This window comes from Etheostoma cragini, chromosome 8, assembly GCF_013103735.1.
Source record: "Etheostoma cragini isolate CJK2018 chromosome 8, CSU_Ecrag_1.0, whole genome shotgun sequence".
Classification (NCBI taxonomy): Eukaryota; Metazoa; Chordata; class Actinopteri; order Perciformes; family Percidae; genus Etheostoma; species Etheostoma cragini.
This window is the reverse complement of record NC_048414.1, coordinates 1,514,418-1,536,706: the sequence shown is the minus strand read 5'-3', so window position 1 is coordinate 1,536,706 and position 22,289 is coordinate 1,514,418. Positions and strand designations below refer to the sequence as shown.

Here is a 22,289-nt window from a genome sequence, read left to right as displayed (position 1 = left end):
TGCTAAGTCCCTAGGATTTCTAGCCTGGCTCAGCCCTCCTCCTACGCTCAATTGCCATTTACCTTAAGTGCTACGTCTGGGTTCGTGGTATAGTGTTTTTCTTGGTGGTCCAATCAGCAACAGAGGGAGTGGCTGAGAACAATGACGTTGAGGCTAAAGTTGTAGTTCTGTAACGGTGACCGAGAAAGATGCGAGCAAAGCCATTTGGTCCGTTGTGGCGACGCTGACGAACATCCGGAAGTTGAAGCCCGATCAAGAACTAACTTTGCTGGGTTTTGTTGGTAGCCGTGATGTTGTGACCCTCCTCCCCACGGGGTTCGGGAAAAGTTAGAATTTCCAGCTTGCTCCGTTAGAGGTGAAAGAGTTTGGCTAAGGCTAACACTAGCAATGCTAATGCTAAATATAAGCCTTGTCGGTGTCCCTTCTTGTAGCACAAACGTAACCAAACGTTAGCGATTGGTAACGGCAGATCCAGAGTGGCTCTGGGCAGATCCAATAGTTTTAAAATTCAACAGAGTACCCACCTTCAAGGAAACAGTTATTAATGGAGAGTGGCTAGACTGTCTGGACTATGAAATGTACCAGAGTCTGGTAGGACCAGGCTAAGGGACCAGAGTCTGGTAGGACCAGGCTAATGGACCAGAGTCTGGTAGGACCAGGCTAAGGGACCAGAGTCTGGTAGGACCAGGCTAAGGGACCAGAGTCTGGTAGGACCAGGCTAATGGACCAGAGTCCGGCAGGACCAGGCTATAGAGGTTCATCCTCTGGGAACAATGAATGTCTGTACAAAATGTCATGGCTTAAACACACTGATCAACCACATTAACGCTCAACTGAGGTTGCCGCTGAGTGGAAGAGAACCAACAGCTGCTGTGTTGAAAAGTAGAAGTAGTAAAAGTAAAAAGGATGACACCTTTTTTAAGAAGTGTGATGGCACTTCACATGACAAGAGGTTTGGCACGTTTACAGATAAATGTTTGGTTGATTGTAATACACCTCAACCAGGTGAACTGTGACCTCTGCAACAACCTGCACTGCTTCTTTTGCCAACAACTGCATCGGTTCTTCCAGGACTGTTAATTAGTAGATGTAGATACTGTTTGCTGGAGATGGAGAAGATCATCCATCGTCGCTACCAAGCATGGGATCGGAGGGATCATGTTTACTTTAAAAGCTGCGTGGTCCAGTTGGATTATCCTCTGGTTAGTTTTGTGGAAACACAACAGAAAAGCCTTTTAATGTAAACCAACGGGTGCTACTACTTCCACCACACAGCCACAGGTAGGAAAATAATCACTAACATTTGACATTTGGTCTGTAGTGTTTTTAAAGACATGTTTCTGATGGCATGGAACCTGTGTTTTTCCCTCAACAATATGTTATTATTTAACTTGACGTTACATAGGGAGTGTGTATTTTCTGTACTGTTGCTTTACATTATACTTTTGAAGTAGAGCTTGTCAGAAAATACCACATATTTTGAGCCTGTTGGGACACAGCATGCACACGTTGGCGCTATAGATTTTAAAATATGATGTAGGACTGGTTTTCTTTTTCTATAGATCAAACTAAAACTATAAAGGATCAGGTTTGTTTTTCAGTGACTATATAGAGGTTAATGTTTATAGCAGTTAACTATTAAATTAATCGCCAACTATTTTCTAATCCTTGAAGGACGATTCTGGTGCAAAATGAACCTAGGGGTTAATAACCTGTGTACCGACTAGACCATTATCCGGGATATGTTTTCATGCTAGCAGTATCAGTAGTGGTGATGGCGCAGTGGATATGAAACATGGCTTTGGTGTGGGAGACACAGGGTTGATTCCCACTGCGATACATGAACCGATATGTCCCTGAGCAACTCCAGAGGTGTGCAACCTCTGACACACAGTATATATCAAGTGCAAGTCGCTTTGGATAAAAGCGTCAGCTGAATGTAATGTAATGTTAGGTCTCTAGCTTGAAACAAGCTAGCGCAAACCAGTGATTAGCTTCTAATGCTAGCTTTCGAGGGAACAATGCAAATTGCTATTTTATACCACTAACAAGTCTCAAACTAGCAAACCGAAGCACTGAGAAGTTTATTTAAAAGACTGTAGCGTTCATGTTTACATGTGGGCGCCATCTTGGAAAACTGTCATGATCAGTCGAACCACGACAAGCCTTGTTATTTCCCCCAAAAAAGCTACGCCAGCCCCCCTCCTGAGGACACCCATTTCAGCCCCTTGTACCCTTGAACACATCATAATAGTCCAAATATGTGCAGTAAGGGTAAGCCGACTTATCAACATAAAATCTATGAGTCAGAACAGAGTCCAGAAATAAATTTCTGATCTGTTGGTTGATGCGTCCAGGAGCAGTGTGTTGGGCAGTTTCTTTCCAGTGAAGTTGAAATACTTCACAAATGTGTCCTCGACTCAATTCGTACAACCTAGAACTTTGCGTACAATCAAACCACTCGTAAAATTCACTTTGCACACACACACACACACACACACACACACACACACACACACACACACCAATATGTCTCTTTTCTGTGGCAGCTTCACACAAAGAACTCAACAGTATTTAGAAGAAGAAAAAAGCTTTAGTGAAACTGAGCACAACTTAGGCATTTTAAACCAAATCCAGAGCAGACGGGGACCCGGGATCTGGATCGGAGTCTGATCTCCCAAAGATGTCTGATCAAGTTTGAGTTTCTGTAACTTTCTGGTCTTCAAAGTTAAACATGTAGCATTGTGTCACAAATCTCTGTAACACTGATCCAGGTTTAAACTGAACCAGTACTTTAATCTTAAACCGGCCTTCAGGTCTGAAGCGCTTCACTTGATGCGTAAACTGTTTCCTGCACTTACTGTGTGTGTTTTTTTTTCTGTTGAAGATTGTAAACCAAATATGCAACAAGGACTATGCAACAAATGTTACCTGAATATGATTGCACTGCACATAAAGACTTTTCTTTAATACACCTGTGTTTCTTTTATTTGAATAAAAATGGGATTCAAGGGATGCTTTTAACAGCCGTGTTGCTTAAGCCGAAAAACAACTTCCTTCTCACAACTTCCTCACATGTCATTCGTGCAATATTTCATAAGAAAATGAAAAACCCTCTGAACAAGATCAAGTCACTGTGGTCTTTGGTCGTGCAATGCAACAAACCTGGAAACCCGACTCATCAAACCCGCTGGCTTTGGCGAGGTTACTGTTCTCTGACTTTTTCACAGACGATGACTCAGGCAAACAAATTCACACATTCAAAAACCTGCAAGTGTCACATCTGAACCATCTGTCACAGATCCTGACATGTGCAATATCATTACTCCACACTGCATATCACACGGTATGTGAAACCAATCCTTATTCTTACATACAGTATATTCCATGTTGTTACATCTCTTTTACGTACATGTTGGCACTGAAAAAAGCATTTGCTTTTAACCTTGTTGTACATGTGTATAATGACAATGAAAGGCATCTGTCTCAGGAGATGGTAAAATGATCAAACATCGATGCTGATCATTTCATGTGTGATGAAGGAAGTCCTTTTCTTAATTTTGGAATTATTTGTTTGGCATATATTAAACCTTTTTTTTTTGCCCTTAGAAAAAGTTTTTTTTAAGGTTAGTCATTAAAACCACAGAGGCATTAAAACAAAAGTGAACAAAAGATTGATCGAGGAGTCACACTGATGAAACCCTTGTCAGATATGAAGCAATAAATTCAATTATGTATGTCTCCAGTATGTATACTTCATAAACATTATGTTTAATAGCAGAATGCCATGCCCAAACCTGGGTTCTTATGTCCAAAACATGAATACATTTTCTAAAGATGGACACTTTGCAGACTATAAAACCACAAACTATAAAAAACAGTCATCTTTTCAGTGTGGCTTTACTATAAGAAGAGGAAGAAACTCAAACAAAGTTTGTGAACACTGCAGTGGGTGCAAAAGGCTCAAATACATAAATTAAATGGGCTAAAACACAGAAGATGGCTCCACCAGGGCTTGTTACAGTGAACAACCTTTCACCTCCAGTATACAGTTAATATAAGACTAATTCATCAGCCACAATACAATTAGGTTTCCACTGGCACAGGCAAGTGCACAAGAAGAAGACGAGAGTTTTTCAGTAGTTTAAGAGATCAGATAGGTCCTTTTTTAAAGATTATTATGTTCAGGCCTTTGTATTGACAGGGCAGCTGAAGACATGAAAAGGGAGAGAGAGAAAGAGAGAGAGAGAGAGAGAAAGAGGGGAATGACCTGCAGCAAATTTGAAATATCTGACATTTAAAAAACAAATTACCTCTCTAAATACGAAGGAAACAAAATGGAAATCCTGACTATAGAATATCAAAATGAGAATTGAATTTAAAGAGACTAAGCTAACAAAGGTTTGGGGCCTGGCCGACATTTCTTTTCTTCAACAAAATCATTTTTTTGTCAAAAGTTGGTTAGTTTTTTAAATCTATCAAATTGGGTCTCTCTTTCTAATCGTCACTGTCAGGAAAAAACTCTCTAGATGTGTGAAGAAAGTTTTGGGAGACTTTAATGACTCACACAGAACGGAATCTCCATCGAGGAAGATTTAGGATTAAAGCTTTAGTGTGTAGCTCTGTCGCCCCCATGAGGACTTCAAAGTAATGACAACAACACTGTTGGCGCATCCAAATGATAGAAGACTTCCGTGATCTCGCACCACCCCCACCCCTCCTACACGCAGTTGCAAGTTGCCGAGGAAGATTCATAAATTCTATTCTCTTATCTATTCCACCAAGGAACCTGGTGCTGGTTCCGAGTCAGTGCCAAATATCGAACTGGTTCTTTGCTTTTCCACACAAATAAACCTGGTTCTGGGCCAAGAAAACAGGTTCCAACTCAGCACCAATTTAGCGCTGGTCTAGAGATAACTTATCATGACGTTCAAAAACCAAAACTTCTGGCCGTCATTTTTAAAACACCGGTCGGCTGTTAACCGTAGAGAGCTGTTGAAGTTAGCTTTGGACATGGATGGGAAACCAGAACCACGTGGTCTGGGGAGGAAACCAGAACCACCGTGGGCTGGGGAAGATCCAGCTGGTTCTTAGAGAACTGGCGAGTCAAGTTAACGGGTCAATTTAACCCGAGGACAACATGAGGGTTAAACTAATGCTGGACGATAAGATTAGAGATCATCAAATGAGCCCCTTCCTCAATCAAAGGGTCCCGTTGTAGGTACCCTTGAACACGTGCAGCACATACACCTGGGATTGTCTGGGCCAGAAACTATTCCGCCTAATTCCGTTATAAACTACTATTGTTGTGTTACTACTGCCCTGAACGAGGCCTGGGGTACCACTGTCCTAATTCACATTGCATGTTTGTGAAACCAAAATTCTACCCGTGTTTAATCCCCCTGACTTCATTAAAGAGACCCCAAATTCAAAAATGTCCTCCCAGCTCTCCTGTTTTTAACTCTAAAAGTTTGACTAACACACCTTACTGTGCTGTAGCTTATATGAATATTTGTCTGGTGTGTCAAATTTTAAACCAATAAAAATAAAACAAGAAAAACCACAAAAATATGTCCACATAACGTGTTAATGAGCACTTGAGCAAGGCACAATCCCCTGAAACTTCAGCTCTTCTGACTTCTTTCTGAATGTGGACATCGATCAGATAATAATCAATTGGGTGAAGAAACAGTTTCCTCTGACGGATGAAGCAGCGAAAATAAACTGAAGACGTGGCATTAGAAGCAGCGAACAGTCGTTCAGAGGGGAGCAACAGGTAGGAACCGATGACATGTTTTATAGAAAGACTTAAAATATGTTTCTCACTGTCTCTGGTACACTGAAGGACATTATTTGATGAGTTTACATAGTATATGTAATGTGGAGTCAATAATCTGAACCAAATGTGTCTTTTGTAGCAACAGTTAAGTGTAACTTTATGTGATTTTGTGTAATATGTCTTTTAAATCTGTGATCTGGATTCTGATTGTCAGGTGAACAAAATGTTAAGTTTCTTAAATATAACAAATATGAAGATCTTTTAGTTTATAATCATTAAAGCTTACGCAACGCTTCGCTTCACAAAGTTTTCCAGGTTAACAGAATTATTAAAAAGTCTATATTCTTGTTTTATCTTTTAATTTACCTGCACATTGCTTGAGATACGTCATTATGCGTTTTTATAAGAGAGAACTGTCCAAAATGGCTGAATAGTTAACAGATGGTCACATAAAAATCCAATAAATTATCAACAGCATTCACATGCAGCACAATAACGCTGCAATAACGTGCTTTTAGGGCTCTGCAAGGGACTTGTCTTGTCTTGTACTCAAACCTTTTTGGACTCGGTCTTGACTTGGACTCAAACTTTTTTGAACTTGGTCTTGACTTGGACTCAAACCCTTTTGGACTCGGTCTTGGCTTGGACTCAAACCCTTTTGGACTCGGTCTTGACTTGGACTCAAACCCTTTTGGACTCGGTCTTGGCTTGGACTCAAACCCTTTTGGACTCGGTCTTGGCTTGGACTCAAACCTTTTGGGACCTGGTCTTGGCTTGGACTCAAATCTTTTGGGACCTGGTCTTGGCTTGGACTCAAACCTTTTTGTACTCGGTCTCGTCTTGGACTCATACCTCTTTTGACTCGGTCTTGACTTGGACTTGACTAGTCCTGGTCTTGGACTCGACTAAGGTGGTCATGACTACAGCCCTGGGACTAAGCCCTGTGTTGTTCTTCCTCTATTTGTCTAGAGCTGTTGCCATGGCCAAGCCCTTTGTGCCCTGTGTTGGCTTCTGTATCATCGCATCCATCACCACCATCCTTGCACTTCCACTTACTGAGCCGCCCCTGATTCACGACCACCCCTTTGTGGCCATATGGAATGCCCCAACTGACCAATGTCAGCAACTGGACATCCCACTGGACACCGCAGCCTTCCAGGCGGTGACCACACCTGCCGCAGTGCCCGGTCAATTCCTCACCCTCTTCTACGAGGACCGCCTCGGCCTCTACCCTAAAGTTGACACTGTCAAACGCAAGCGCTACAGAGGCGGAGTGCCCCAAAACGGCAACCTGACGGAGCATCTGGCCAAGGCTCGCGGTCAAATAGATCGTGGAATCTCCCAAGACTCCTCTCCTGGGCTGGCTGTCATCGACTGGGAGTCTTGGCGCCCCCTGTGGGACCAGAACTGGGGATCTAAAAATATTTACAAGAAGTTGTCCATCAGTCACGCCCTGCAGATGGCCCCATTTTTGTCATCAAGTAAGATTTCCCAACTGGCAAAAGGCCAGTTCCAGCAAGCCGGACGGCGCTTCATGGAGAAGACCATCAGCCTGGGTGTGGGCGAACGGCCGAGCCGCCGCTGGGGCTTCTACCTGTTCCCTGACTGCTACAACTACGGCTGGGACAAGCCCGACTACACGGGGAAGTGCTCTGCAAAGATCCAGAAGCAGAACAACCAGATGCTGTGGCTGTGGGAGCACAGCACCGCCCTCTTCCCATCGGTCTACCTCCACCTGACCCTGAGGAACTCCCCCAAGGCTGCCCTCTACGTCCGCAACCGCGTCCAGGAGGCGCTGAGGGTGGCCGCGCTGCCTAAACGTCCGTCCACCATGCCGATCTACGTCTACTCCAGACCCCTGTACCGTGCCCAGACCCAGAAGTTCCTGACCCAGGTGATTATTTAAAACTTTGAATACTTGACCTTGTTACCTTCACCGATGAGTTCATGTTTTCGGTTTGGTTTGTCCGTTGGTTTCTTGGTTTGTTTCTTTGTCTGTCTGCAGTATTACATAACAACTCCTGGATTGATTGTCGTGAAACGTGGTTCAAGGGTGTACCACTGGCCAAGGAAAAACCCCTTAAAGTTTAGAGCTGATCAGAATTAATCGGGCGATTACACAAATCATTTCTCACTTTCTTTAACGGTATGAGACAAGGCGTTTGTGCTGCATTCATGCGGTGTTGGAATAAAATGACTTTCTGACTAGGAACATCACACTGCTTAACATGCTGAGATGGGGAACACCTTGACTGAGGTCTGCGCTCTCTGAATGGGTGCCCAGATTTTAGCTAGGCATTCAGCAACTCAACTGTCTGCTCAATCAAACCAGGAAAATAAACATGGCCGCCTTTAACTATCAGAAGTGACCGACAGAAGCTGTGGTTAGCAGATAGCGCTTCTTGTGTTGATTCAAGTAATGTAATGTCATTTAAAGAGTTGTCGTTTTTTCAACTTAAAACAAAACCTGTACGTCTATGAACACCGCATCCATGCTCTGCAACAGATTTCAACTACAACAGTCTGCTTTTTAACCTGGGAAAAGGCCATTGAACGAAACACTTGACCAACACATTAACCCTCATGTTGTAATGGAGTCAAATTGACCCGTTTTCAGTTAATTTCTCACAAAAAAAGGGGCCGTCGAAATAAGCCCTGCAAATGTCAACATTGAAAATATCAAAAACCTTTGGAAAAAACACCCAAAATTTAAAAAAAGCACCCACAACATTGAAAAAGTGACAAAAATATGGGGAAAAAGTGATAAAGTGACCAAAAACCTATTTTTTTTTGTGAAAAAAAAATGGGAAGTGAATTGCTGTTTATTATCTGTCAGCAAGTTTCAAGTTCCGGTACTATACATTGGCATTTTATATAAATTACCTAACGTAAAACTGAAACATATTAAAGCAATCTAAAAGGTGATTATTAATGGAAAGTATTACTCAACGTTCCTGTGTGGTTGGTCCTCTTTCAGAGCGACCTGGTGAGCACTGTGGGAGAGTCTGCAGCTCTTGGAGCCTCCGGGGTTGTAATGTGGGGAGGAACAAAAGACTACAACAACAAGGTAAACACACTGGTTCAATGGTCTATTTTCACCTATCCAATATGTATGCATAAAAACTGGGAGGGGATCATTTTTCTTCTTCATGCTTTATACATACATCATACACAACCACACTGTCAGAGACGGTTTCACAGACTTTCTGGGTCTTTTAATTTCAAAATCTCTTCTGTTTTCACAGACAACGTTTCTGTTTCTGTTGCAAATCTGCACACATTGTGTGTGTTAACCCTTGTGTTGTCCTCGCGGGTCCAAAACAGAGTTTTCACTACCACCACCTTACTACTTTTACTACTTTTTGGAATTCATGGTCAATAACCCTCATTTTTATAGAATTATACCTAATATTTGAGTTAAAAAAGCAGAAATTATGAATTATTTTGACTAATAGTTGAGATCAGAGGAATGCAAGTGATCAGTTGTATTTGCAAAGAGCGTTGGAAGGAATCCAATTGATTTTTTGTGGTGATTTGGTTAAAAAGAAACTCATATTTTAGATATAGACATTTTTTAAAGGGGTCAAATTTGACCCGTTTTCCTATATCAATTTTACAATACAGTTTTTTTTAGGAATTTAAGGTCAATAAACCTCATTTATAGGATATTATACCTACTGGTTGAGTTTGAAAAGCAGAAATTAGGAATTATTTAGACTAGAATTAAAGGAATGGATGTTGAGGGATAATCACAGACTGGAATATGTCAACTTTTTTAGAGATTTGTACTTGGCAAAGAGCGTTGGGTGGAATCAATCATGTTATTTTGGGGATAATAAAAAGAACATTGATATAGGACAACATGAGGACAACATGAGGACAACATGAGGAAAACATGAGGACAACATGAGGACAACATGAGGGTTAACTGATGAGATGAAGCAAAGGGAAGCTGTACATGAGCAATGGTCACTTACTGCATGTTTATCACTCTTCACAGGTCTGAAAGGGTGAACGCAGCTCACCAAGCTTTACTCAGCAAATAATGAGCCTGCCTTGGTTTCCTGTTTTAGGAGGAAGTGACAGGCGTGATGCTGCAGTGTTTATCTCAAAAGACATGTGAAAGAACTACTTGGGCTTGTTTGTGTGATCTTTATTTATATATGATGTTGGCTTCCTCCTGTCGTTTTTTTCACAAACCAATTGGTTTATTATTTACAATTTACAGTATATATGGTGCGTTGTAGTAAATATGGTAAAAGTGATCTTTTAATTTGGAAACAATTCTGATTTGAACGCTTATTTCAATACAAACCTCACATTTTTTACATGTTGTCTCTCACTATGTTAATATTCTCATTTTTAAACAAAACTTTACACGTAACTAACCTTTTCTTTTAGTCCTGATCAGCGGTCAAAGGCCTAATTGTAATTAGAAGAAACAATACCACAGTGTGGAAAATCTGCAAATATTACTGCATTCAAAATCTTACTTAAATATAATTACAAAAGTATTAGCATCTAAATATAATTAAAGTACCAAGAGTAGAAGTACTCATCATGCAGAATGAACCATTTCAGAATATTTATTTTATTATTGTATTATTATTATTATTGATGCATTCAAGTGTTTATTGCTTTAATGTTGCAGTTAGTAAAGGTGGAGCTTATTGCATGCACTACTAAGTTGTGAATTTCCTCCAGAGGTTATATCTTAACAAAGAACACAGCGTACATTTATATTTTTCATTATTAATCTGAATCTCTAAAGATACAAAAGTTCGAAAATAAATGTAGTGCCGCAAAATTGTACAATATTTCCCTTTGAAATGTAAGAGGTATAAAGTAGTAGAAAATGGTAATACCTGAGTAAAGTACCTCAGGTTTGTACTTAAGTACAGGGTGGACTACATGTACTTTAGTTACTTTCCATCACTGATCCTTACACAGTAAATCCTAAATACTCAATCACTTAGTCTCATTACGGGGCAATATTTAAAACTCAGGACTTTTGACACATTAAAGTATTTTTTTTCGCATAATGTGTGTATACAACTATTTAATATATGTGTATATAGATGCCCCCCCCTTATTTTCTGCACTACCTGTACTTTATATTTTTGTATTTTATATTTTTATATTTCGTGCCAACACTGTAAAGGGATCCCTTCAATCTCGTTGCACAGGTACTAGACTTGTGTATAATGACAATGAAGACTTTCTATTGTATTCTACACCTGAATCTTACCTTCCTTTTTTTTAAACTCCCACCCCATTCTCTTTAGGCTGCCTGTCAGTCTCTGTCCGAGTACCTGACGTCCACCTTCAACCCATACATCGCCAATGTGACCGCGGCCGCCATGCTCTGCAGCGAGGTCCTGTGCCAGAACAAGGGTCGCTGCGTCAGGAAGAACTACAACTCCCCCCACTACCTGCACCTGAACCCCGCCTACTTCAGCATCATTCGGGCTGAGAGGAAGTACGTGGCCATTGGTCTTCCGTCCGCCGCTGACCTGGACGCCTGGGGTGAAAACTTCACCTGCCAGTGCTACGCGGGAGGGAGCTGTTCACCCAATCTGGTGCATCCCGCCAAAATAAAACGCATCTGGGTTTAATCCATTTACTGTTTTTGGCATTGTGCCTCCTGCTAATCCAAAATGCTATCATGTAGTCATTAAAGATACAGTCTGCAATTTGATTCAAGTATGGCAACATTTAAAAAACAGAAAAATGTTGTGTTAAAAAATTATACATTTAGCAAGTTACATCATTTAATTTGAGTTTTTCCCACGTCAGACACATCACTGATTTAGCTGAATTGAACACCAAAAGGCACCTTAATAAATGGTTCTCTGAAAACACTTTTTGGCAACTGGTTTTTGTGTCATTAACAATCCGATTGTGTTAAAGACAAAATGGACCCGAGATAAAATTCAAGACATACCTTTGATCGCTGAGCACAGTCCTTTAGAGTCTGAAAAGTTTAAAAGTGTCATTGAAACGCTGAGGCATCTTTAAACATCGTATTGAAAAGGAATTATTGTGTGCAAGATCACACGTGACGATAGATATGAAAGCCTGATATTCCACACAGGTGTGTGTAACACTACTTTGAGTACTTTGGTTGTTAAATGGGAAAAAAACACCCACAAGTTACAAACACAAGTTGACAAGACTGAAAGAAATCTGAGGTAAGGCACCTACGAGACAGAAGAAGTCCTTGTCAAAATACCTACAAAGTTTTTGATAAAGGTCTATTATCTTTTTTGTATTATGTTTTTTAATTAACCCTTTATTTTACCAGGATGCCACCAAGAGCCAGGGTCTGTCTGAGGTTTCTGCCTGTAAAAAGACAGCTTTTCCTCGCCACTGTCACCTCAATGCTTTCCCTTGGGAAATTGTTGGGTCTTTGTAAATTACAGAGTGTGGTCTAGGCCTAATCTATCTGTAAAGTGCTCTGAGATGAGTCCTGTTGGGATATGACACTGTAATTAAAATTGAATTGAAATTCAATTGAATTATATTGAAGTGAATCAAGACCAGTCAGAGTCAAAACCCCCCATGAGATTTAACTTGTCAAAAACATTGAGGGTTTCGAGACCAGTCTGAATCAAAATGCCCTCCAATAAATAAAACATACTGTTTGGATCGCTACAAAGCACACCTGCAATTACTGATTAATCCCATAGGGGCCGCCAAAGACAAAGAAATGCCTCTTCCTTCTCACTAAAAGAGTGAGATCCTCAACAGCAACAAAAATAAAGGGAAATTCTTACACCAGCATTGCTTTGCTGTCCTGGAACGCTCGATGTGCGTTTAAAAGTCAGCAAGCCATGCCTAACCAATTGGCAAAGTAAAATCTGATAAAAATGTGGGCACAACCGAGATAGGAAGAACACATTTTAACACCATGTGTGAGGATCTATTATCCAGATCATGTACGCAGCTACAGATGCCATGCTCCTGCCTAGAATAAACGGGGCCAAAAGTTCAGGACAACTTGGTGTCAAAGTTCAATAAATTGATCTTTCAATGGCTGTTGCTCCCCGATGTGAGTCAAGTGCAGATTTGAGTCACGCATGTGTCACTTTGCAACGAGTGAAGATGTGAGTTGCGCATTTGTCACTTTGCGACAAGTAGCATACAGGATGTTAACAAGAGACCTCTGTAATGTCAATACATTAAAAATGGACCTACTTAACGAAGTTCGTTCACTTCTGGGTACAAGTTAGCATCAAACACAACAAAGGCTGTCACTGGAATGGCGTTTTGAGCTAACGTTAGCAATCAAACAACTAGATAGCCAAAACATTTTTGAAATGACTGCTAGCTTAGCTACAAGTTGGTAATGAAACACAACAAAGGCTGTCACTGGAAAGGGGTTTTAGCAGTAACTGTTTAAGTCTGAGCATGCGCGCTGCACTCGACTCACATCCGGGAGTGACAATGGCCTCTTGCTCTACAAAGGGCCCTACACACGTCAAACACACCACACACAACAATGGAGGAGATCATGTGACCATGGCGTGAGAGAAGCCACCAACTACAAGTCCATCAGGTTTGTCAGTTCAGGACCTGTCACTTCTTATTTCACAGTATAAAAACTACAACATTCAAAGGATTATTCACATTTTTCTTTTGGATTGTGTGTGTTTTCTACACATTTAAAGCTTTAGTGCGTTACCTTTACTTGATGATATTAATGAACGTCCATTATATTCAAGCCATTGCCAAATGAGTTGCTACAAAGCTAATTAAGACGATCAGCTCCACACATGACTATATTCTGAAGATTACGTCATCTGGCAACTTTTGCGTGCAGAAACTCGGGTGAAGATAGTGAGTGAAGAGTCTGTCATGTTTTTATTAATCTTCTATGTCGTCCTTGCATACTAGCAACTGCGTGGAGGAGGGAAGGGGGCGATCACAGAAGGCTTGTATCATGTGGACGCGCCAGCAGTGTTGTTGTCATTACTTAGACTTCCTCATGGGGGCGACAGAAACTACGCCCTACAGCTTCAAACGATCCAAACAGAAAGTAAGAATAACTTGCTAAATAACTTTGTGTTTATGAGAATTAGTTATCACCTAGTCTCACACTGCTAGTCTCACACTGCATTCTGGGATAGGAGGAAAATGTGCTCTGGCTGGCATTTCTTTGAACCAATCACAATCGTCTTGGCACAAGACAGCAGTGGTGCCTCTGCAAGCTTCAGGAAGGAACCAATATTGGTGGAACGTGTGTACGTTCAAAGGTAGTTTTGGTCGTGCAACAGAAAACTCAGATTGGACAGATAGTCCAGCTAGCTGTCTGGATTTACCCTGCAGAGATCTGCGGACCAGGTAACCATACTTCTCATAAATAGATCAAAGTTTATAATGCCAACACACAGAAAGCAGAAGGTAACGGACATTTGGTCAAAATGAAGGCGATCCAGTGGAATTTCAGGCAGCACCTGCACAATCAGGGAAATGAATCACCGTTGATATAGACTAGTGGTCTCCCCATAAATTCAATCTTCTGGCAAGTCTTAGTTGGACCCTAACTGAAAGTCTGTTAATAAAGAAGAAGCAGAAGTTAATGATGACCGAGCTTCTTCATGTGGTTCAACACTGATGACAAAGCCCGCTCCAACAAGTTAAAAACTCTCACTGCATTCTTTGCGTGTCATGGCAGCGGCTTCAAATGTTTGTCCACACATTGTCTTCACCCTCTTCCTCGGCTATCTTCCTGTAGGGTGAGAGAAGGAGGGGAGCTAGTCCTCAGCCTGGGACACATTAGGACGTCCTAATGAAAAACAGAACACATCGGGCCTGCAAATCATTAAGCGCTCACACAAAGGATTCTGTCTGTGATTGAAGCTCCAGCAGCAGCCTATTTAACATAGAGCTATGTAAACTCTCAGAGAAGAGGGACGTAAACATTCATAATACTCACCGAGTGTGCAGTTTGGACGTCCAGAAGTTGGACCCCCAGGTCAGGTCGGTGCTTTTTTAATGATGTCTCATTTGGGTTCAAAGATGTATTGGTGTTTTCCAAACTTCAGCATTACAGAGGTCCAGTTCCCCAGCAACTGTGACATTGTCTCTACCTTAACTAGAACCCAGCAGAAGTGCAATTTTGTTATACCGACTTTTTTTCCAGAAATCTTCAACTGTTAATCTGCAATTAGATTCACTTTGCCAAGTCTTCCTAAAATTAATAAGGCCGAGACAAGTCTGGGTCAAAACATTTTGACCCGGACGTCTCTGAGACAGTCCAACACCTGTTTCATCAGCACAACACACACAAAAGTAACACTCAATATGATGTTCAGGATTAAAATGAGGTAGGAATAATGGGGGATCTTCTTTTTTGAATTGTGTTAGCTTGATTGACAGGTATTCAGACCCAGCACACGGAAGTTTTGGGAAGTGAGCACAGATGTGTAATTTAAGGGGAGGGATCAGGATGGGGTGACAAGACATGCAGAAATATTCACTAGAATGCAGGAAATTAAGCATTTGATGCCCCTTGTAGCACGACCCAGACACCCCGGGTATAATACATATAATATTTCAACATAATGTTGAAACAAACCTTTTCGCTATGTAAGTGGGGATCTCAACCCCACCTGTGTTGAACCCAACGTTACACTCTTGGAAGTGAGCACTAAAATCAATGTTTATTATTTTGTTGTTGTTCTGTTTGAATGAGAGTAAGAGACTGCAGATTTTTGACTTGTTAATAACATCAGTGATGGAGCCTTTCCATTTAGATGTTCTGTATCATTAAAAGTGTGTACAATACAATAAAGCTTGAACAAAGTGCAGTCATCATGGTGCTATCATTAATGTCCCGGTGGGGAAGAATGTGGAGCTTTAGGGTAAATTGGTCTAGGATCAGTCAAAAAACCTTTCCGTGGTGTTTGGTCTCCTGAACGCGTCCGACATGGACGCCTGGGCCGAAACAGTCACCCGTCAGTGCTTTGCTGGCGAACAAACTGCCGCATCTGACCAAAATCAAACTCATCTGGGTTTCATCAGTTTACTGTTTTCAGAACGATGAATCGTTCTGATCCACAGACGTGATTATTTAGTCAATAAAGCAAATTAAACTGTGGTTTGATGAAATTATGCCTTCAGTACATTTCGTCAGAAACAACCCTGTGTTTATTTAAAAGAAATCAGATGATACATTTTGCAAGTTAGATAATTCAATTTTCCCATGTCAGACATACTGCAGATTTTTTAGAATTGAAAACCAAAGAGGTCAATGTCAATGTCAATATCAATTTTATTTCTATAGCACATTTAAAAAACAACAACAGTTGACCAAAGTGTTGAACGGGGTCAATGTCAAATACATAAATAACACGTGTAAAAATCACTCCGACCAAAATACATCACAGGGAGACAAACAACAACACTTTAAAACATCAAATCTGGGTTAAAGAGGGTTAAAAGCTACAGCAAACAGGTGCGTCTTAAGCAGCGATTTAAACGTAAAAACCAAAAAGGTGACTTAATAAATGCTTTTTCTATCTGTGTAATTGTAATAAGCTTAGCTAAACGGCACCTCGGCAGTGCCCAGGAGTAAAGCTGGCACCATTGCAGCTGAAGAAATGACTTCCCGACTGGAGAAAGTCCCACTGCATTCCTAACCAAGCTCTGGGGAGTCATTCCCCGGAGTCCTTATGTTACTTTTCGCCCAGCATGTTTCCTCTGATCAGAGAGGCTCCAAAATCATGTTAGCAGCTGTTGCCATGGTCCCGCTACATGTTCTGCAATGCCATGCTACGTCCTGCTACGCTTTGCTGTGCCCTGCTACGTCCTGCTATGTCCTGCTACCCTCTGCTGTGCCCTGCTACGTCCTGCTACGTCCTGCTACGCTCTGCTATGTCCTGCTACGACCTGCTAAGCTCTGCTGTGCCCTGCTACGTCCTGCTACGTCCTGCTTTGCTCTACTGTGCCCTGCTACGCCCTGCTACGTCCTGCTATGACCTGCTACGTCCTGCTACGTCCTGCTACGCTCTGCTACGTCCTGCTACGTCCTGCTACGCTCTACTGTGCCCTGCTACGCCCTGCTACGTCCTGCTATGACCTGCTACGCTCTGCTGTGCCCTGCTACGTCCTGCTACGCTCTGCTGTGCCCTGCTTTGTCCTGCTATGTCCTGCTACGCTCTACTGTGCCCTGCTACGTCATGCTACGACCTACCACAACCTGCTACGGTCTGGTGTGCCCTGCTACGTCCTGCTATGTCCGGCTACGCTCTGCTGTGCCCTGCTATGTCCTGCTACGACCTGCTACGCTCCACTGTGCCCTGCTACGTCCTGCTATGTCCTGCTATGTCCGGCTACGCTCTGCTGTGCCCTGCCACGTCCTGCTACATCCTGCTATGACCTGCTACGACCTGCTACGCTCTACTGTGCCCTGCTACGTCCTGCTGTGCCTTGTAATGCCGCACAGTGCCCTGTTATGCCATGAACTACTACAAACTACTATTTTTAGTGACTGTTATTGCCACTCTTCACTTTAACCCCAACCGGTTGTCAGACAACGCCTACCAAGAGCCTGGGTCAGGGTCTGGGTCTGTCCCAGGTTTTTGCCTAAAAGGAGTTTTTCCTCGCCACTGTGGCCCTGTTGCTTGCTCTGGAGGAAACTACTAGAACCGTTGGGTCGTTGTAAACTCTGGAGTGCGGTCTAGACCTGCTCTATCTGTAAAGTATCTCAAGATAACTCTTGTTATGAATTGATACTGTAAATAAAATTGAATTAGCATTGTAAGATAAGGCCTCTGGGGACGTCTGTGGTCTCAGAGTGCCGTTCGAGTTTCTTACATAAATGGGGCCAAAAGGTCAGGGCAAGTATTTACTAAACATTTAAACAGTCCAAATAGAAGAAAATAAATCCCTCCCCCGTGTTTATCAGAATTCTTGATTTTGAGGACATCTCCCAATAATTCTTTCTTCTGGCAAAGCTTTGTTCCACCCAACTGAAAACCTTTTTTTTGTGGCTTTTTATTGCCTTTATGAGTAGGAAAGATTTAGACAGGAAAATGGGAGAGAGGGGGGGGGAATGACATTAGCCAAGGCCCCCAGGTGGGAACCAAACACACAGCCGCTGCGACAAAGACTGAGCCTCTGTAAATCAACCAGGGGAACTAACCAGGCGCCCCGAGTTGATATACATTTTAATTTTGAGCAGAAGTTGCTTTTAATCTGGGATGGAAACCACCAAACGTCTTTTTCATGTGATTTATGACTCCGATGATGAAACCCGGAGGGGACGGCCTAATTAAAAACAGGAGAGCCTTGAAACTGACTAACTATACTAAAGTGTTACCAAACAAGTCAAAAAAGATAACTGAATACGTCAGTAAATAACACTGGTTATTTAATAATTAACATGGAAATACATCTAAAGCGTCATCCTTTTCTTTTAACCTCAAATGTATTAATACAAAATATATCTATTTATACACTTATAGTCCAATGTGACACTCATGGGAAAATCCTTTTCTGGCATAAATGAGCTCTGAGTTTGATTTGGGTTTTTATTTAAACAACAACAAATTCTACCTGTTCGTGATGATGTCACAATGCAACATTTAAATGTACATTTGTAAAAATACATCTAACAGGGATTTTGAGGCTTTCTCTGCTAAGACTTTTTGATCTGGCCCTTCTTGTTTCCTGTTGTTAAACCAGGTAAGCTACAGAACAGGTGCGGGGTCATCGTTCTCTTTACATTGTTAGCCCAAAAGCTAAATGCTACAATCCTGCAATTCTGAAAAGGTTTTCCTACTTTTAAGTCCTTTATATATTGCGTTTTTACTCTAATGTTGGAACAAGAATCTGCAGCCAATTTCGGCATGCGTACTTGTGCACAGTGTTGGTGTTTTGCAGGTTTATTAGATACCATCTTAGTTTTTGATGTTAGCATGCTGAGACTTGCTAATTAGCACTAAACTTAAAGGCAGTGTTGTTAGCATTGCTGGTATTTCATCATAAACAAGTTCAAATCATGACCTGATAACGGTGCTGAAGTCAAGGAATCTCCAAAACAATTTCAACTGATTGGTGACATTTTTCTAATTTCATTTTCCTTGTCATGTCAACCAAAGTCTATTTATTAGACACTTTATCATGTTGATCCGGCTCTTCTCTTAAGCTTAATTCTTCCATTGAGTGAAATATTCACCACTTTTTTTAAGGCTGTACCTTTCCATTAGATGGAAATATTTTACACATGATCATCTTTTACACATCCTCTTTCATTCAGCCTTTAGAAACGCTAGGATCTCCAGAATTTAAAGATTTTGTAAGTTTTAACAATTATTACATTTATACAACATAAGATTATAAAGTTGAAGGGGTTAAATATTGTGATATGTCCTTAACATTGTCAAAAATATATTACATTATGTGGCAGACGGACAGACACAGTTCTTATGTCAACTTTGTTTCTGCCTGTAAACTGTTGGATTTGTTAAATGTCAATACAATCGTCTTTGTGTACCACAAACTGTGGAAATGTAAGTTGTTGATTTAGTTTTGTCCGTTTTGGGGAGAATATTTACAGATCAAAACAATAAAAGTAGAATAAAAGCTAAAAGCTACTGAAATCCCAATAAACTTTACTCAGCTTCAAGAAAAACTAGATTTATTTAGTCCTGATTCTGACCTCTTACATTTTTCTGACTTGTTTTTCTGTGTCCTTTACCTCACAGATGAGAGCACTCTTTTAAAATGAGCCTACAGCATTTCTTATCCATCTTCATCATCACCATGTCAGCCCTGCTATGCTCCGGCCGATCCTTACCGAGGACGGCCCCTCCCATCCGTCCCGGCCACCCCTTCCAGTTAATGTGGAACGCCCCGACCGAGCTCTGCAACATCCGCTTCAAAATGCCCCTCGACCTCTCCCACTTCCAGTCCATCAGCAGCACGCTGAAGACGGCGATCAACCAGAGCGTCTCCTTATTTTACACCGACCGCTTTGGCATCTTCCCCTACGTGGACGAACACACCGGCAAGATATACAACGAGGGCCTGCCGCAGCTGATAGACCTGCAGCGGCACCAAGAGTTGGCCGAGAATAACATCAAGTACTACATCCCTGCCGACCAGCCGGGCCTCGCTGTGCTCGACTTTGAGGAGTGGAGGCCACAGTGGAACCGAAACTGGGGCAGCAAAGACGTGTACAGACGGATTTCCATTGAAACGGTCAAGAAGAAGAACCCATCGCTGACCAATGCCGAGGCAGAGGACCGGGCAAGGGTTGCTTTCGAACACGCAGCTAAGACGTACTTCCTCCAATCTGTCCGCGTGGGGAAGCGGATGAGGCCCAGCAGACTCTGGGGCTACTACCTGTTCCCCGAATGCTACAACTACAACTTTAAAAAGGACATGGCGGGCTTCACCGGAGAGTGTCCCGCAATCGAGAAGAAAAGGAACGACGAACTGATGTGGCTCTGGGGAGAGGCCACAGCGCTCTTTCCATCTATTTACCTGGAGCTGTTTCTTAGAGACACACTGCAGGCCCGGCTGTTCGTCCGGCATCGCATCCGGGAGGCCATGAGGGTGTCGATGCTCCCCAACAGCTCCTACTCCATCCCCGTCTTCCCTTACATCCGGCCCTTGTACAAGGACACCACCGACAAATACATGTCAGAGGTCAGACAAATCAATTTAATTCTGTTTTATTAATAGAGTCAAATCCTAACAGAAGTTATCTCAGGGCAAGTACAAATGCAGTAGGTCTAGACCACACTGAAATTTACAGAAACCCAAGAATTCCCCAAGATGTGCAACAACAGTAACAAAGAACTTCCCTTTAACAGGTAGACCCTGGTCATCTTCTTCGGTTGTTTAGGGTAGAGGGAGGGAGAGAGAGAGAGAGAGAGAGAGAGAGAGAGATACAGAAACATGACATGAAGTGGTGCATTGGACACACGTTTTGACCTTTAGATACAATTTATATCATGAACCATACAAGTGTTTTTGGTAAATAGGGCCTACAGAATTCTAATTGGCTGCAGATGAACAATCAACACCCCAATTTGCCACTAAGGGCTCAAAAAGTGCCGGTAACTAGCTAAAAACATCAGCTTTGAGTATGTCAAATGATTATTTTAACACCACTTGTCCATCAGAGAGGACACATTAGCTGTTAGGAAGCTAATGTTAGCTATGTGTTAGCAAGCTAAAGCACTTACAAACATCATACCGCAGAGCTTTCTGAGTTATCCACATTCCACATTCCACTTTAACACAAGTTGCATCCTGTCAAATAGGTCTTAGCTTAACTAACACAAATAAAGTTAGCCTTAAACCTTCAAATGTGATGATGTGTTGACTCTCTTCCTATTACTAGCAACACAACAGTGTGCAAGGCTATTTCCTGCTCTTCTCCGATTGGCTGTCTGTGTTTTCTTTCACAGTTCGATCTGGTGAACACCATCGGAGAAGCTGCTGCTCTCGGCGCCGCCGGTGTAATTTCCTGGGGTGACATGAAGCTTACCGAGTCCGAGGTAGGCGGCCTGCATGACTCTGAGGTTTCCCCCAAACTTAAGTTAACAGCCACTGGCCTAATATCCCAAAAACCCTGCAGGACTCTTGCTTCCATGCTCGACGTCACCTGGAGCAGGTCATGATCCCGTACATCCTGAATGTCACCACGGCAACACAGCTGTGCAGCAAGACGCTGTGCCAGAGCCGAGGTCGCTGTCTGAGGAAGCAGTGGGACGACGACGTCTTCCTCCACCTCGACCCGCGCCGCTACCGGATCGAGCAGAAATCGCGCGGAGGCCCGCTGGCCGTGAGCGGCGGCCTGTCGCAGGACGACGTCAACTGGTTCGACCGCAACTTCGACTGCATGTGCTACGGCGAGGAACCCTGTCGATCGGTCCTGGCCATCAACGTCATCGACGAGACCCACACAGAATTGTAATATTATACATATTTATATTAATTTATGTGCTACACATACAGTAAAAACTTATATATTTACATTTATTACAAGGCTTTGTTGAATACTCAATTCTGATTGGTCAATCACAGCATTCTACGGTCTGTTATTTCCGTATAGCAGACCGTTGCCATGGGCGGAGTTCAGATCATAGCTTCTGGAGGACCATTTTCGAATCAATAAAATCGTTTCCACATCAATATTTTGTGTCAAATTATAGATTTCTTTGGTAAGTAGCCGTGTAAAAAGCAAAAACCCCTTCAGATTTGTCTCAGAGCCCATTAATCCCAAAGCCCATCAGTATATGCATACAGAATCTCTGTATATACTGTATGTTGTTTCATAAATGTGCATAAAATAAATGTCCTTAACATATAAATTATGTCCTTAACATATACGGTAGCAACACATAATAGTGTATGAAAGTTAACCACATAGATTTTTTATTTTTATAAATGATGGTATACAAATTTCGCAGTGGATGTTTCATATACATTAAAACCTAACACATTCAAAGCATGTATGTTTGTGATATAATGTGTAGCGAGTCAGTCATTG

General features: G+C 42.0%; 2 protein-coding genes across 2 annotated transcripts; both read left to right on the top strand.

Moving 5' to 3' along the window:
• Positions 1-5,706: 5,706 nt before the first annotated feature.
• Positions 5,707-11,640, top strand: LOC117949736 (hyaluronidase PH-20-like). The gene is made up of 4 exons (XM_034880267.1): positions 5,707-5,776; positions 6,749-7,673; positions 8,757-8,846; positions 11,065-11,640. The coding sequence occupies exons 2-4, from the start codon at positions 6,759-6,761 to the stop codon at positions 11,392-11,394; spliced, it is 1,335 nt and encodes a 444-aa protein (XP_034736158.1). The 5' UTR covers positions 5,707-5,776; positions 6,749-6,758; the 3' UTR covers positions 11,395-11,640.
• Positions 11,641-18,368: 6,728 nt separating this feature from the next.
• On the top strand, positions 18,369-21,983 carry LOC117949735 (hyaluronidase-5-like). Its single transcript, XM_034880266.1, has 4 exons — positions 18,369-18,469; positions 19,492-20,437; positions 21,205-21,294; positions 21,375-21,983. The coding sequence occupies exons 2-4, from the start codon at positions 19,511-19,513 to the stop codon at positions 21,711-21,713; spliced, it is 1,356 nt and encodes a 451-aa protein (XP_034736157.1). The 5' UTR covers positions 18,369-18,469; positions 19,492-19,510; the 3' UTR covers positions 21,714-21,983.
• Positions 21,984-22,289: the final 306 nt, after the last annotated feature.

Coding starts and splice junctions, on each gene's coding strand:
- LOC117949735 (XM_034880266.1), top strand. CDS start 19,511: ATGAGCCTACAGCATTTCTTATCCATCTTCATCATCACCATGTCAGCC. Junction 20,438..21,204: donor CCGACAAATACATGTCAGAG/GTCAGACAAATC, acceptor TTTCTTTCACAG/TTCGATCTGGTGAACACCAT. Junction 21,295..21,374: donor TGAAGCTTACCGAGTCCGAG/GTAGGCGGCCTG, acceptor AAAACCCTGCAG/GACTCTTGCTTCCATGCTCG.
- LOC117949736 (XM_034880267.1), top strand. CDS start 6,759: ATGGCCAAGCCCTTTGTGCCCTGTGTTGGCTTCTGTATCATCGCATCC. Junction 7,674..8,756: donor CCCAGAAGTTCCTGACCCAG/GTGATTATTTAA, acceptor GTCCTCTTTCAG/AGCGACCTGGTGAGCACTGT. Junction 8,847..11,064: donor CAAAAGACTACAACAACAAG/GTAAACACACTG, acceptor CATTCTCTTTAG/GCTGCCTGTCAGTCTCTGTC.